Source organism: Pristiophorus japonicus, chromosome 6 (genome assembly GCF_044704955.1).
Source record: "Pristiophorus japonicus isolate sPriJap1 chromosome 6, sPriJap1.hap1, whole genome shotgun sequence".
Lineage (NCBI taxonomy): Eukaryota > Metazoa > Chordata > Chondrichthyes > Pristiophoridae > Pristiophorus > Pristiophorus japonicus.
Window position 1 is genome coordinate 102,291,181 of NC_091982.1, and position 16,161 is coordinate 102,307,341.

Sequence of the window (16,161 nt, forward strand, 5' to 3'; positions counted from 1 at the left end):
GTTAAGAGAAGCAAAAGAGGAAATAGCAGAGGCTCTGACCATCATTTTCCAATCTTCTCTGGCTGTAGGTGTGGTGCCAGAGGACTGGAGGACTGCTAACATTGAAACCTTGTTTAAAAAGGGAGAAAGGGATAGACCGAGTAATTACAGGCCAGTCAGCCTAACCTACGTGGTGGGAAAATTATTGGAGAAAATTCTGAGGGACAGGATAAATCTTCATTTAAAAAGACACGGATTAATCAGGGACAGTCAGCACGGATTTGTTAAGGGAAGGTCGCGTCTGACTAACTTGATTTCATTTTTTGAGGAAGTAGCAAGGAGGGTCGATGAGGATAGTGCATTTGATGTCGTGTATATGGATTTTAGCAAGGCGTTGTGATAAGGTCCCGTATGGCAGACTGGTCACGAAAGTAAAAGTGCACGGGATCCAAAATTGTCTCAGAGGCAAGAAGCAAAATGTAATGGTTGATGGGTGTTTTTGTAACTGGAAGATTGTTTCTAGTGGGGTTCCGCAGGGCTCAGTATTAGGTCCCTTGCTTTTTGTGGTACACATCAATGATTTAGTCTTGAATATAGGGGGTATGATTAAGAAGTTTGCAGATGATACAAAAATTGGCTGTGTGGTTGAAAATGAAGAAGAAAGCTATAAACTGCAAGAAGATATCAATGAACTGGTCAGGTGGGCAGAATAGTGGCAAATGGGATTCAATCCGGAGAATTGTGCATTAATGCATTTGGGGAGGGCTAACATTACACACACATACACTTGGACCTTCAGGCTCATGATGCTGCTCTTCCTGCTCCTCCTCTTATTTCAAAGTCTCTAACAAAGGAGAGACGTGAGTCCGGGGTCAGCGAGAGGCCTACAAAAGGCCGCGAGAGGCGTCGGGAGGTGCGTAGGGAGACGTGAGTCCGGGTCAGCGAGAGGCCTACAAAAGGCCGCGAGAGGCGTCGGGAGGTGCGTGGAGAGACGTGAGTCCGGGGTCGGCGAGAGGCCTGCAAAAGGCCGCGAGAGGCGTCAGGAGGTGCGTGGAGAGACATGAGTCCGGGGTCGGCGAGAGGCCTGCACGCGAGAGGCGTCGGGAGGTGCGTGGAGAGACGTGAGTCCGGGGTCGGCGACAGGCCTGCAAAAGGCCGCGAGAGGCGTCGGGAGGTGCGTGGAGAGACGTGAGTCCGGGGTCGGCGACAGGCCTGCAAAAGGCCGCGAGAGGCGTCGGGAGGTGCGTGGAGAGACGTGAGTCCGGGGTCGGCGAGAGGCCTGCACGCGAGAGGCGTCGGGAAGTGCGTGGAGAGACGTGAGTCCGGGGTCGGCGACAGGCCTGCAAAAGGCCGTGAGAGGCGTCGGGAGGTGCGTGGAGAGACGTGAGTCCGGGGTCGGCGAGAGGCCTACAAAAGGCCGCGAGAGGCGCGTGGAGAGACGTGAGTCCGGGGTCGGCGAGAGGCCTACAAAAGGCCGCGAGAGGCGTCGGGAGGTGCGTGGAGAGACGTGAGTCCGGGGTCGGCGAGAGGCCTACAAAAGGCCGCGAGAGGCGTCGGGAGGTGCGTGGAGAGATGTGAGTCCAGGGTCGGCGAGAGGCCTACAAAAGGCCGCGAGAGGCGCGTGGAGAGACGTGAGTCCGGGGTCGGCGAGAGGCCTACAAAAGGCCGCGAGAGGCGCGTGGAGAGACGTGAGTCCGGGGTCGGCGAGAGGCCTACAAAAGGCCCAGCCGGTGCAGCAACAGTGAGAGGGCAAAAAAGAAGTAGAAAGAAACAGAAAGGTGACATCACAGCCAAGTGGGTAAATGATTGGCTGTTGATTGGTAAGTAGCTTTTCTTTTTTTTCTTCCATAAGAGTGAGTAAACTTTAGCATTGTTGTTGCCAATTTAAGTTAATTTAAGGGTTAAGTCATGACAGGAGAGCTCGGTCACGTGTTATGCTCCTCCTGTACCATGTAGGAACTCAGGGACACTTCCGGTGTCCCTGACGACTACGTGTGCGGGAAGTGTATCCGCCTCCAGCTCCTGACAGACCGCATTGCGGAGTTGGAGCTGAGGGTAGATTTACTCTGGAGCATCCATGATGCTGAGAATGACGTGAGTAGCACGTGCAGCGAGTTGGTCTTACTGCAGGTGAAGGGTCCACAGCCAGCTAGGGAATGGAAGACCAGCAGGAAGAGCAGTGCAAGGAAGGTAGTGCAGGGGTCCCCTGCGGTCATCCCTCTGCAAAACAGATACACCGCTTTGGGTACTGTTGAGGAGGATGACTCATCAGGGGAGGGCAGCAGCAGCCAAGTTCATGGCATCTTGGCTGGCTCTGCTGCACAGAAGGGTGGGTAAAAGAGTGGGAGAGCTATAGTGATAGGGGACTCTATTGTAAGGGGAATAGATAGGAGTTTCTGCGGCCGCAACCGAGACTCCAGGATGGTATGTTGCCTCCCTGGTGCAAGGGTCAAGGATGTCTCGGAGCGGCTGCAGAGCATTCTGGAGAGGGAGGATGAACAGCCAGTTGTCGTGATACATGTAGGTACCAACGATATAGGTAAGAAGCAGGAAGAGGTCCTATAAGCTGAATTTAGGGAGCTAGGAGTTAAATTAAAAAGTAGGACCTCAAAGGTAGTAATCTCTGGATTGCTACCAGTGCCACGTGCTAATCAGAGTAGAGGGAGCAGGATAGTTAGAAAAAATACGTGGCTTGAGCAGTGGTGCAAGAGGGAGGGATTCAAATTCCTGGGACATTGGAACCAGTTCTGGGGGAAGTGGGACCTGTACAAAAGGGACGGACTGCACTTGGGCAGGAATGGAACTGATGTCCTAAGGGTAACATTTGCTAATGCAGTTCGGGAGTGTTTAAACGAATATGGCAGGGGGATGGGAACCTATGCAGCGAGATAGGGCGAAGTAATATGGAGTCAGAAACAGATGGTAGAAAGGTAAAAAGCAATAATGGAAGGCTGAGGAAACAAAGGCAAGAAACAAAAAGGGCCACACTACATCATAATTCTAAAAAGACAAAGGGTGTTAAAAAAACAAGCCTGAAGGCTTTGTGTCTTAATGCAAGGAGTATCCGTAATAAGGTGGATGAATTAACTGTGCAAATAGATGTTAACGGATATGATGTGATTGGGATTACGGAGACGTGGCTCCAGGATGATCAGGGCTGGAAACTCAACATCCATGGGTATTCAACATTCAGGAAGGATAGAATAAAAGGAAAAGAAGGTGGGGTAGCATTGCTGGTTAAAGAGGAGATTAATGCAACAGTTAGGAAGGACATTAGCTTGGATGATGTGGAATCTATATGGGTAGAGCTGCAAAACACCAAAGGGCAAAAAACGTTAGCGGGAGTTGTGTACAGACCTCCAAACAGTAGTAGTGATGTTGGGGAGGGCATCAAACAGGAAATTAGGGGTGCATGCAATAAAAGTGCAGCAGTTATCATGGGCGACTTTAATATGCATATAGATTGGGCTAACCAAACTGGAAGCAATACGGTGGAGGAGGATTTCCTGGAGTGCATAAGGGATGGTTTTCTAGACCAATATGTCGAGGAACCAACTCGGGGGGAGGCCATCTTAGACTGGGTGCTGTGTAATGAGAGAGGATTAATTAGTAATCTTGTTGTGCGAGGCCCCTTGGGGCAGAGTGACCATAATATGGTGGAATTCTACATTAGGATGGAGAATGAAACAGTTAATTCAGAGACCATGGTCCAGAACTTAAAGAAGGGTAACTTTGAAGGTATGAGGCGTGAATTGGCTAGGATAGATTGGCGAATGATACTTAAGTGGTTGACAGTGGATGGCAATGGCAGACATTTAGAGACCGCATGGATGAACTACAACAATTGTACATCCCTGTCTGGCGTAAAAATACAAAAGGGAAGATGGCTCAACCGTGGCTATCAAGCGAAATCAGGGATATTATTAAAGCCAAGGAAGTGGCATACAAATTGGCCAGAAATAGCAGTGAACCTGGGGACTGGGAGAAATTTAGAACTCAGCAGAGGAGGACAAAGGGTTTGATTAGGGCAGGGAAAATAGAGTACGAGAGGAAGCTTGCAACGGACTGCAAAAGTTTCTATAGATATGTAAAGAGAAAAAGGTTAGTAAAGACAAACGTAGATCCCCTGCAGTCAGAATCAGGGGAAGTCATAACGGGGAACAAAGAAATGGCGGACCAATTGAACAAGTACTTTCGTTCGGTATTCACTAAGGAGGACACAAACAACCTTCTGGATATAAAAGGGATCAGAGGGTCTAGTAAGAAGGAGGAACTGAGGGAAATCCTTATTAGTCGAGAAATTGTGTTGGGGAAATTGATGGGATTGAAGGCCGATAAATCTCCAGGGCCTGATGGACTGCATCCCAGAGTACTTAAGGAGGTGGCCTTGGAAATAGCGGATGCATTGACAGTCATTTTCCAACATTCCATTGACTCTGGATCAGTTCCTATCGAGTGGAGGGTAGCCAATGTAACCCCACTTTTTAAAAAAGGAGGGAGAGAGAAAACAGGGAATTATAGACCGGTCAGCCTGACATCAGTAGTGGGTAAAATGATGGAATCAATTATTAAGGATGTCATAGCAGCGCATTTGGAAAGAGGTGACATGATAGGTCAAAGTCAGCATGGATTTGTGAAAGGGAAATCATGCTTCACAAATCTACTGGAATTTTTTGAGGATGTTTCCAGTAGAGTGGACAAGGGAGAACCAGTTGATGTGGTATATTTGGACTTTCAGAAGTCTTTCGACAAGGTCCCACACAAGATTAATGTGCAAAGTTAAAGCACATGGAATTGGGGGTAGTGTGCTGACATGGATTGAGAACTGGTTGTCAGACAGGAAGCAAAGAGTAGGAGTAAATGGGTACTTTTCAGAATGGCAGGCAGTGACTTGTGGGGTACCGCAAGGTTCTGTGCTGGGGCCCCAGCTGTTTACATTGTACATTAATGATTTGGACGAGGGGATTAAATGTAGTATCTCCAAATTTGTGGATGACACTAAGTTGGGTGGCAGTGTGATCTGCGAGGAGGATGCTATGAGGCTGCAGAGTGACTTGGATAGGTTAGGTGAGTGGGCAAATGCATGGCAGATGAAGTATAATGTGGATAAATGTGAGGTTATCCACTTTGGTGGTAAAAACAGAGAGACAGACTATTATCTGAATGGTGACAGATTAGGAAAAGGGGAGGTGCAACGAGACCTGGGTGTCATGGTACATCAGTCATTGAAGGTTGGCATGCAGGTACAGCAGGCGGTTAAGAAAGCAAATGGCATGTTGGCCTTCATAGCGAGGGGATTTGAGTACAGGGGCAGGGAGGTGTTGCTACAGTTGTACAGGGCCTTGGTGAGGCCACACTTGGAGTATTGTGTACAGTTTTGGTCTCCTAACTTGAGGAAGGACATTCTTGCTATTGAGGGAGTGCAGCGAAGGTTCACCAGACTGATTCCCGGGATGGCGGGACTGACATATCAAGAAAGACTGGATCAACTTGGCTTGTATTCACTGGAGTTCAGAAGAATGAGAGGGGATCTCATAGAAACGTTTAAAATTCTGACGGGTTGAGACAGGTTAGATGCAGGAAGAATGTTCCCAATGTTGGGGAAGTCCAGAACCAGGGGTCACAGTCTAAGGATAAGGGGTAAGCCATTTAGGACTGAGATGAGGAGAAACTTCTTCACCCAGAGAGTGGTGAACCTGTGGAATTCTCTACCACAGAAAGTTGTTGAGGCCAATTCACTAAATATATTCAAAAAGGAGTTAGATATAGTCCTTACTACTCGGGGGATCAAGTGGTATGGCGAGAAAGCAGGAATGGGGTACTGAGGTTGCATGTTTAGCCATGAACTCATTGAATGGTGGTGCAGGCTCGAAGGGCCGAATGGCCTACCCCTGCACCTATTTTCTATATTTCTAAGGCAAGGGAATACACCTTAAATGGTCGAACTCTGAAAAGTGTCGAGGAACAAATGGACCTTGGAGTGCATGTCCACAGATCCCTGAAGGTAGCAGGCCAGGTAGATAAGGTGGTTAAGAAGCCATGTGGAATGCTTGCCTTTATTAGCCGAGGCATAGGATACAAGAGCAGGGGGGGTTATGCTTGAACTGTATAAAACACTAGTTAGGCCACAGCTAGAGTACTGCGTGCAGTTCTGGTCATCACATTACAGGGAATATGTGATTGCACTAGAGAGGGTACAGAGGAGTTTTAAGAGGATGTTGCCTGGACTGGAAAATTTTAGCTATGAGGAAAGATTGGATAGGCTGGGGTTGTTTTCTTTGGATCAGAGGAAGTTGAGGGGAGACCTCAATGAGGTGTATAAAATTATGAGGGGCCTAGATAGAGTGGATAGGAAGGACCTATTTCTCTTAGCAGAGGGGTCAACAACCAGGGGACATAGATTTAGAATAATTGATAGCAGTTTTAGAGGGGGTTTGAGGGGAAAGGTTTTCACCCAGAGGGTGGTGGGGGTCTGGAACTCACTGCCTGGTAGAGGCAGAAACCCTCACCTCATTTAAAAAGTACTTGGACATGCATTTGAAGTGCCGTAACCTACAAGGCTGTGAACCAAGAGCTGGAAAGTGGAATTAGGCTGGATAGCTCTTTGTTGGCTGGCGCGGACACGATGGGCTGAAGTGGCTCCTTCTGTGCTGTAAATTTCTATGATTCTATGATTTGAAAAGGGGTCCTTCAACCAAAATGGTTTGAGAATCATAGCCCTACTGTACGACAGTGAGTGCACTTCACAACAGTACTTCCGCAATTTAATCGCGAGACACGTGATTTTTAATAAAACATTGTCCCAACTCGCGATCTCGCGAGTCAACTATAAAATATCATGATGTTCCTTTTTGCAGCAAAGGGAGGATTTTGAACCGAGCTTCAGCTTTGAATGCAACTGATCCCGCACGAGCATTGAAATCATGAGTTAGCGCGGACCAATAGGAGGAAGGGGCAAAAAAAGATAGCCAATCAAAACTAGACTTCTGGGCACACGGGCAAGGACCAGATCTCTGTGGTCTTGTGACAGTCAAGGACCAAACCCAAGGCAGGCAGCATGTAATCATAGAGATTTGTGAGTCAAGGAGTTCAGTGACTAAATCTATCAAAACAAGGCTTCCCCTCCTCTCTGAGCTATCAAAAAATCTGAACTGGAAAAGCAAAGCTGCTTTTGTTGCAAAAGAAAGGTTCTGAGAGACCTTTACTTGGGATTTTTTTTTAAGTTGCAAAAATAATAATGTGATTGCAATGTAATTTTAATGTTGCTATCTCCAGGGTGTCCCCTCTCCGCTCTTTGTCCAGCCGAAGTTTTAGTTTGCAATTTGTTTATTTGAAAAGTTCGCCTCTCCCTGGGGCTCGCGCTGAAGTGATATCTGGGACCCTGGAATATACCGGAGAGGAGAGACCACTGCAGAGCCTTTTATATAGTTTAATTTTCAGTGATATTCTGGTTGGATTACTGCAAGGGATGAAAGTATTTCTAACTGACTCTGCCTGAATTATAACATGGAATAAATGAGGCAAACAGACCGGAATAAATTTGTTGTCTGATTTATCTGCACAAACTGCAAGGAAATCTTTTGATTTAAAGGGTCTTTTATCAAACTAAACTCAATTCAAAGGACCAGGCTCCAGATCAGGAAATTAAAAAATACCTTGGAATGCTTTTGGTCAAAGAGAACCAACCTCGTCCTCACCAATCTACTTGTCGCAAATACATCTGTCCATAACAGTATTGGTAGCAGTGACCACCGCACAGACCTTGTAGAGATGAAGTCCTGTCTTCACACTGAGGACACTCTCCATTGTGTTGTGTGGCACTATCACCGTGCTAAATGGGATAGATTCAGAACAGATCTAGCAACTCAAAACTGGGCATCCATGAGGTGCCGAGGGCCATCAACAGCAGCAGAATTGTACTTCACAACAATCTGTAACCTCATGGCCCGGCATATCCTTCACTCTATCATTACCATCAAGCCAAGAGACCAATCCAGGTTCAATGAGGAGTATAGAAGAGCATACCACAAGAGTAGTACCAGGTCAACCTGGGGAAGCAACAAAATAAATATATGCATGCTAAACAATGGAAGCAGCATGCTATAGAAACATAGGAAATAGGTGCAGGAGTCGGCCATTCGGCCCTTCGAGCCTGCATCACCATTCAATATAATCATGGATGATCATGCAACTTCAGTACCCCATTCCTGCTTTATCTCCATACCCCTTGATCCCTTTAGCCGGAGGGGCTACATCTAACTCCTTTTGAATATATCTAATGAACTGGCTTCAACAACTTTCTGTGGTAGCGAATTCCACAGGTTCACAATTCTCTGAGTGAAGAAGTTTCTCCTCATCTCGGTCCTAAATGGCTTACCCCTTATCCTTAAACTGTGACCCCTGGTTCTGGACTCCCCCAACATCGGGAACATTCTTCCTGCATCTAACCTGTCCAGTCCCGCCAGAATTTTATATGTTTCTATGAGATCCCCTCTCATTCTTCTAAATTCCAGTGAATATAAGCCTAGTTGATCCAGTCTTTCTTCACATGTCAGTCCTGCCATCCCGGGAATCAGTCTGGTGAACCTTTGCTGCACTCCCTCAATAGCAAGAATGTCCTTTCTCAGATTAGGAGACCAAAACTGCACACAATATTCAAGGTGTGGCCTCACCAAGGCCCTGTACAACTGCAGTACGACCTCCCTGCTCCTATACTCAAATCCTCTCGCTATGAAGGCCAACATGCCATTTACCTTCTTCACCGCCTGCTGTATCTGCATGCCAACTTTCATTGACTGATGTACCATGATACCCAGGTCTTGTTGCACCTCCCATTTTCCTAATCTGTCACCATTCAGATAATATTCTGCCTTCTTGTTTTTGCCACCAAAGTGGATAAGCTCACATTTATTTACATTATACTGCATCTGCCATACATGTGCCCACTCACCTAACCTGTCCAAGTCACCCTGCAGCCTCTTAGCATCCTCCTCACAGCTCACACTGCCACCCAGCTTAGTGTCATCTGCAAACTTGGAGATATTACATTCAATTCCTTTGTCTAAATCATTCATGTATATTGTAAATAGCTGGGATTCCAGCACTGAACCCTGCGGCAACCCACTAGTCACTGTCTGCCATTCTGAAAAGGACCCGTCTATTTTTACTCTCTGCTTCCCGTCTGCCAACCAGTTCTTTATCCATGTAAATACATTATCCCCAATACCATGTGCTTTAATTTTGCACACTAATCTCTTGTGTGGGACCTTGTCAAAAGCCTTTTGAAAGTCCAAATACACCACATCCACTGGTTCTCCCTTGTCCACTCTGCTAGTTACATCCTCAAAAAATTCCAGAAGATTTGTCAAGCATGATTTCCCCTTCATAAATCCATGCTGACTTGGACCGATCCTGTCACTGCTTTCCAAATGCACTGCTATTACATCTTTAATCATTGATTCCAACATTTTCCCCTCTACCGATGTCATGCTAACTGGTCTATAATTCCCTGTTTTCTCTCTCCCTCCTTTTTAAAAAAGTGGTGTTACATTAGCTACCCTCCAATCCATAGGAACTGATCCAGAGTCGATAAAATGTTGGCAAACGACCACCAATGCGTTCACTATTTCTACGGCCACTTCCTTAAGTACTCTGGGATGCAGACTATCAGGCCCTGGGGATTTATCGGCCTTCAATCCCATCAATTTCCCTAAAACAATTTCCTGACTAATAAGGATTTCCTTCAGTTCCTCCTTCTCGCTAGACCCTCGGTCTCCTAGTATTTCTGGAAGGTTATTTGTGTCTTCCTTTGTGAAGACAGAACCCAAGTATTTGTTCTGTCTTCACTAAGGAAGACCCAGGGAGAGCTAAGCAATCCCACAACCAACGGATCAGTACAAAGCTCTGCAGTCCTGCCACATCCAGTCGTGAATGTTGGTGAACAATTAAACAACTAACGGAAGGAGGAGGCTCCATGAACGTCCCCATCCTCAATGATGATAGAGGCGGAGAGTGCAAAAGACAAGGTTGAAGCGTTTGCAACCATCTTCAGCCAGAAGTGCAAAGTGAATGGTCCATCTCGGCCTCCTCCATCACAGAAGCCAGTCTTCAACAAATTCAATTCACTCCACGTGATATCAAGAAAAGGCTGAACACATTTGATGCAGCAAAGTCTACGGGTCCCGACAATATCCTCGCCGTTGTGCTGAAGATTTGTGTTCCAGAACTAGCCACGCCTCTAGCCAAGCTGTTCCAGTGCAGCTTTTTCTTCTTCTGTCTTCTCGCTGTTCCCTTTGGGGAACAGTGTGAAGTAGTGGAAGCATTTGCAGGTTGATTAACAGTCTGACTGGCTGTGTTAATACTTCTTCCATGGCTGTAATCATCTTTATACCAACCGATAGGGTAGTTAGTCCTATAAGGCAGGAGGGTTTTATGTGCTTCCACAACCCGTACGATGATGGGTGGGGGAGGGGTGGCACCCGCACCCACACCCACACACACACCCACCGGACATGTGTATCCTCCTGGATGTCAACCCAGAATTCAAAGCTGGAGCTCTGACTCCACTCGCCGGGACTGTCTGGATTGGTGTTCGAAATCTTCACTTTTTGGCCCAGAGGCAGGAATGCTACCACTGCATCAAAGGCTCACTCCCTCCAGTACAGCTACAACACTGGCATCTACCCGGTATATCCTGTCCACAAAAAGCAGGAAATATCCAATCCAGCCAATTACCGTCCCATCAGTCTATTCTCAATCATCAGCAAAGTGATGGAAGGCGTCATAGACAGTGCTATCAAGCGGCACTTACTCACCAATAGCCTGCTCACTGAAGCTCAGTTTGGGTTCTGCCAGGACCACTTGGCTCCAGACCTCATTACAGACTTGGTCCAAATATGAACAACAGAGCCGAATTCCACAGGTGAGGTGAGAGTGACTGCCCTGGACAGCAAGGCAGCATTTGACTGAGTGTGGCATCAAGGAGCCTTAGTAAAACTGAAATCAATCGGAATTAAGGGAAAACTCTTCACTGGCTGGAGTCATATCTAGCAGAAAGGAAGATGGTTGTGGTGGTTGGAGGCCAATCATCACAGCCCCAGGACATCGCTGCAGGAATTCCTCTGGGCAGTGTTCTAGGCCCAACCATCTTCAGTTGCTTCATCAATGATGTTCCCTCCATCATAAGGATAGATGTGCAGATGTTCGCAGATGATTGGACAGTGTTCAGTTCCATTCGCAACTCTTCAGATAATGAAGCAATCTGTGCCCGCAAGCAACAAGTCCTGGACAACATTCAGTCTTGGGCTGATAAGTGGCAACTAACATTTGCACCACACAAGTTCCAGGCAATGACTATCTACAACAAGAGAGCACCTAACCACCACCCCATGACATTCAACAGCATTACCATAGTTGAATCTCCCACCATTAATATCCTGTGAGTAAACATTGACCAGAAACTTAACTGGATTAGGCACATAAATGCTGTGGCAACAAGAGCAGGTCAGAGGCTGGGTATTCTGCGGATCGCCAAGGCTTCTTCGACAGCACCCCTCAAACCCGCAACCTCTACCTCGAAGGACAAGGGCAGCAGGCGCTTGGGAACACCATCACCTCCAAGTTCCCCTCCAAGTCACACACCATCCTGACTTGGAAGTATTTCCCGGTTCCTTCATTGTCACTGGATCAAAATCCTGGAACTCCCTCCCTAACAGCACTATGGGAGTACCTTCACCATAGGGACTGCAGTTCACCACCACCTTCTCAAGGGCAATTAGGGATGGGCAATAAATGCTGGCTTTCAACACCCAAATCCCAGAAATTAAAAAAAACTAAATTATAATCTAAAAGGAAAAGTAATTAAAAAAATTGTTTTTAATCATGTGAAGCAGAGTGCTGATCGGTAGCAGATGTGACAGAGCAGGATCAGTAAGGTCAACTCTCACAAATTAATTGCGAGAAACACAATTTTTAATGAAAATGTATTCCAATTCGCGAAGGCTGATGCTGATGGGTAAGATTTTTTAAAAGTTTTTTGTAAAGTATTTTCTGATACAGTAATATTGTTTTTGTAAAGAGCTGTGACCTAAGCCTCTAATAAGGTTAGTAAATGAAAAATTACCAACTCAGGATTTCTTATCAAATCTTATGATTTTTAAGTTTGTCTCAAGATTTATGGGATGGTGTGGTTGGTCATTGCTGGTACTTCATTGGGTGTAAAATGCTTTGGGACGTCCTGAGGTTGCGGAAGGTGCACTATAAATGCAGGTTCCTCCTTTCTCAGTGAGGCATCAAGACATCCAGATGCTTAAGAACAGCATTGGTTTTAGTGCCTGACTTATTCGAGCCCACCCCCTTCCCCATGACAAAACTAGAGGCCACCAATATAAGATAGTCACAAGGAAATCAAACAGGGAATTTGGAAGTAACTTCTTTATTCAAGAGAGTGGTGAGAATGTGGAACTCGCTACTGGGAGAGTGGTGGAAGTGAATAGTATAGATGCATTTAAAGGGAGGTTAGATAAGCATGAGGGAGAAGGGAATGGAAGGTTATGCTGACAGGTAGAAGAGGAAAGATGGGAGGAGACTCAAATGAAGCATAAACCAGCATGGACTGGTTGAGCAGAATGGCCTATTTCTGTGCCGTATATCCTATGTAATCCGATGTACAGCAGGAGTGCCGAGATTGGGGCGCAGGAGCGGCGAGTGATTGTGGAGCAATGTAATCGGGGCCCAGGAGAGACGTGAGTTCGGGGCCCAGAAGAGCCGAGGGCCCAGGGGAAGCACGGGCCAGCCCACACTGCAATATGTGTGTGCACTAGGTCCGTGCAGCAGAGCAGGTCTCCAGTCATCTTGGGTAATCCTTGCTACTGGATCAAGACCTAGCTCTGTCAAGCCCGTGTGGTAACTGGTGTGCAACGGTCACCCCAAGTCAAAAAAAATCCACGCACAGGCATCTTCCACCCTTCAACATGCAGTTCGGGATCTGGAATATCAGGTCCTATATTAGAACACCTGTGAACTCATCCCTTTTTGGCGGAAGCAAGTCATCCTGGTTTCGAGGGACCGCCTATGATGATGATGAATCCGATGTAATTGTGAGGAGTCAACGCAACACTATTCATGCAATATCCATGACCTGGAGCAAGTGCTGGGATCCTCAGCGATGGTCCAATGGGACGCCTTGCCTCACCGCCCCGCCCCTCGCTCTCCCGGGCTCCGCCCCCTGGCCCCGGTCCCGACTTCTCAGCGCACGCCTGTAGCGGTAGCCCTGCCTTCTCAGTGCGCGCTGTGACTGACCGCTCGCTCGGGCTGCCTCAGCAATCGTTGGGTTTTGATTGCCAGCGTCCGGCCGCGAGACATGGCCAGGCCGGTGCTCGAGCGCTGCCTGGCGCTGCTGCTGCGCGCCGTGTCGCGCCTCTTACTCGTCCTACTCGCGCTCTTCCAGCCCTTCCGCCCCCGCAATTGGCGGCCCGTGCCGCCAGCCGTCCGGCCGCTGCTCCTGCTCTCCGGGCTGGAGCTGGCCCGCAGGATTCGGCGGAGACAGGTACAGAAGGAGCTTCGTCCCGGGGGCCGGATGAGGGGGAGGAGGGGAGGAGGAGGGGAGAGGGAGGGAGAGGGAGGGACCGGCACTCAACGCGGAAATCAATATCAATGACCAACTAAACTGACCATTCTTTGCAAAATGCAGAAAGGCGCATCTAAATACTGAGTTGCACTGTCTGCGTTTGCTCCGATGTGCCAAATGTTGGTACTTACTAAATTAGTGTCTTCATTGCCTTAGCGAACCTACAGTATGTTGTCAGCCGTGGCCGGACACTCGCCTGTCCAATCCGAAGGTTCTGGGTTGGGCCAGGACTTGTTGAACAAAGTAATAGCGTGGAAACATTGTCCGCAGATTCCTCGCGAATCGCCGCAAGTTGCTTTGTAAAAATGGCATCTCTCCCTTAACCGTCCTGTGAGTTTCATGAAGTTGCTGCATTTGCATGTTACTTGCATTTATATGTCGCCTTTAACATAGTAAAGTGTCCCACGGCATTTCACAGGAGCGTTATCAAACAAAATGTTACGGAGGGAGGGAGAGAGAAAACTGAATTATAGACCGGTCAGCCTGACATCGGTACTGGGTAAAATGATGGAGTCAATTATTAAGGATGTCATAGCAGCGCATTTGGAAAGAGGTGACATGATAGGTCTAAGTCAGCATAGATTTGTGAAAGGGAAATCATGCTTGACAAATTTTCTGGAATTTTTTGAGGATGTTTCCAGTAGAGTGGACAAGGGAGAACCAGTTGATGTGGTGTATTTAGACTTTCAGCAGGCTTTCGACAAGGTCCCACACAAGAGATTAATGTGCAAAGTTAAAGCACATGGGATTGGGGGTAGTGTGCTGACGTGGATTAAGAACTGGTTGGCAGACAGGAAGCAGAGAGTAGGAGTAAATGGGTACTTTTCAGAATGGCAGGCAGTGACTAGTGGGGTACTGCAAGGTTTTGAGCTGGGGCCCCAGCTGTTTACATTGTACATTAATGATTTAGACGAGGGGATTAAATGTAGTATCTCCAAATTTGTGGATGACACTAAGTTGGGTGGCGGTGTGATCTGCGAGGAGGATGCTATGAGGCTGCAGAGTGACTTGGATAGGTTAGGTGAGTGGACAAATGCATAGCAGATGAAGTATAATGTGGATAAATGTGAGGTTATCCACTTTGGTGGTAAAAACAGAGAGATAGACTATTTGAATGGTGACAGATTAGGAAAAGGGGAGTGCAACGAGATCTGGGTGTCATGGTACATCAGTCATTGAAGGTTGGGCATGCAGGTACAGCAGGCGGTTAAGAAAGCAAATGGTATGTTGGCCTTCATAGCGAGGGGATTTGAGTACAGGGGCAGGGAGGTGTTACTACAGTTGTACAAGGCCTTAGTGAGGCCACACCTGGAGTATTGAATACAGTGTTGGTCTCCTAATGTGAGGAAGGACATTCTTGCTATTGAGGGAGTGCAGCGAAGGTTCACCAGACTGATTCCTGTGATGGCGGGACTGACATATCAAGAAAGACTGGATCAACTGGGCTTGTATTCACTGGAGTTCAGAAGAATGAGAGGGGATCTCATAGCAACGTTTAAAATTCTGATGGGTTTAGACAGGTTAGATGCAGGAAGAATGTTCCCAATGTTGGGGAAGTCCAGAACCAGGGGTCACAGTCTAAGGATAAGGGGTAAGCCATTTAGGACTGAGATGAGGAAAAACCTCTTCACCCAGAGAGTGGTGAACGTGTGGAATTCTCTACCACAGGAAGTTGTTGAGGCCAATTCATTAAATATATTCAAAAAGGAGTTAGATGTAGTCCTTACTACTAGGGGGATCAAGGGGTATGGCGAGAAAGCAGGAATGGGGTACTGAAGTTGCATGTTCAGCCATGAACTCATTGAATGGCGGTGCAGGCTTGAAGGGCCGAATGGCCTACTTCTGCACCTATTTTCTATGTTTCTATGAAATGGGCGGTCATAGCGATGTTGTGGATATGAGGTAGGGAGCTCATCTCATGATCAAATATACCAAGCTTGTGAAGCGTCTGCGTCGGTTTCAGACAGTTGCCAGAGGGAGGGTATCGGTGGTAAGCAAACGGAGTTTGTGACATTGGAATGAAGGCAATGATGCAGGTTTTCCCGATATTTAATTGGAGGAAATTTCTACTTATCCAGTACTGGATGTCGGACATGTAGTTGACTATTTAGAGACAGTTGAGGGGTCGAGAGAGGTGGAGAAGAGGTAGAGTCGAGTATCGTCAGCATACATGTGAAAACTTGATTTGTGTCGCTGGATAATGTCACCGAGTGGCAGCATGTAGATGAGAAATAGGAAAGGGCCAAGGATAGATCCATGGGCGACACCAGAGATAACAGTGCGGAAGCAGGAAGAGAAGCCATTGCACGTGATTCTCTGGCTAAGGCAAGAAAGATATGAATGGAACCAAGCGACAGTCCTACCCAACTGGATGACGGTGGAGAGGCGTTGGAGCAGAATTGTGTGGTCACCCGTGTCAAAGGCAGCCAACAAGTAGATAAGGATGAGGAAGGATAGTTTACCTTTCTCACACTCAAGTTGGATGTCATTTGTGACCTTGGTAAAAGCCATTTCGGTATTGTCGGGGGTGTAAACCTGATTGGAGGGGTTCAGGA

At 47.3% G+C, this 16,161-nt stretch overlaps 1 protein-coding gene across 1 annotated transcript in view; it reads left to right on the forward strand.

Annotated features, from left to right (window-relative positions):
- The first annotated feature begins 13,205 nt into the window (after positions 1-13,205).
- The window catches only part of LOC139265192 (fatty-acid amide hydrolase 2-like), a 70,702-nt gene continuing 67,746 nt past the window's right edge, over positions 13,206-16,161 (forward strand). The window contains exon 1 of the mRNA XM_070882117.1: positions 13,206-13,525. Within this exon, the coding sequence (XP_070738218.1) occupies positions 13,340-13,525 (186 nt within the window). The 5' untranslated portion in view covers positions 13,206-13,339. The remainder of the gene's footprint in view (positions 13,526-16,161) is intronic.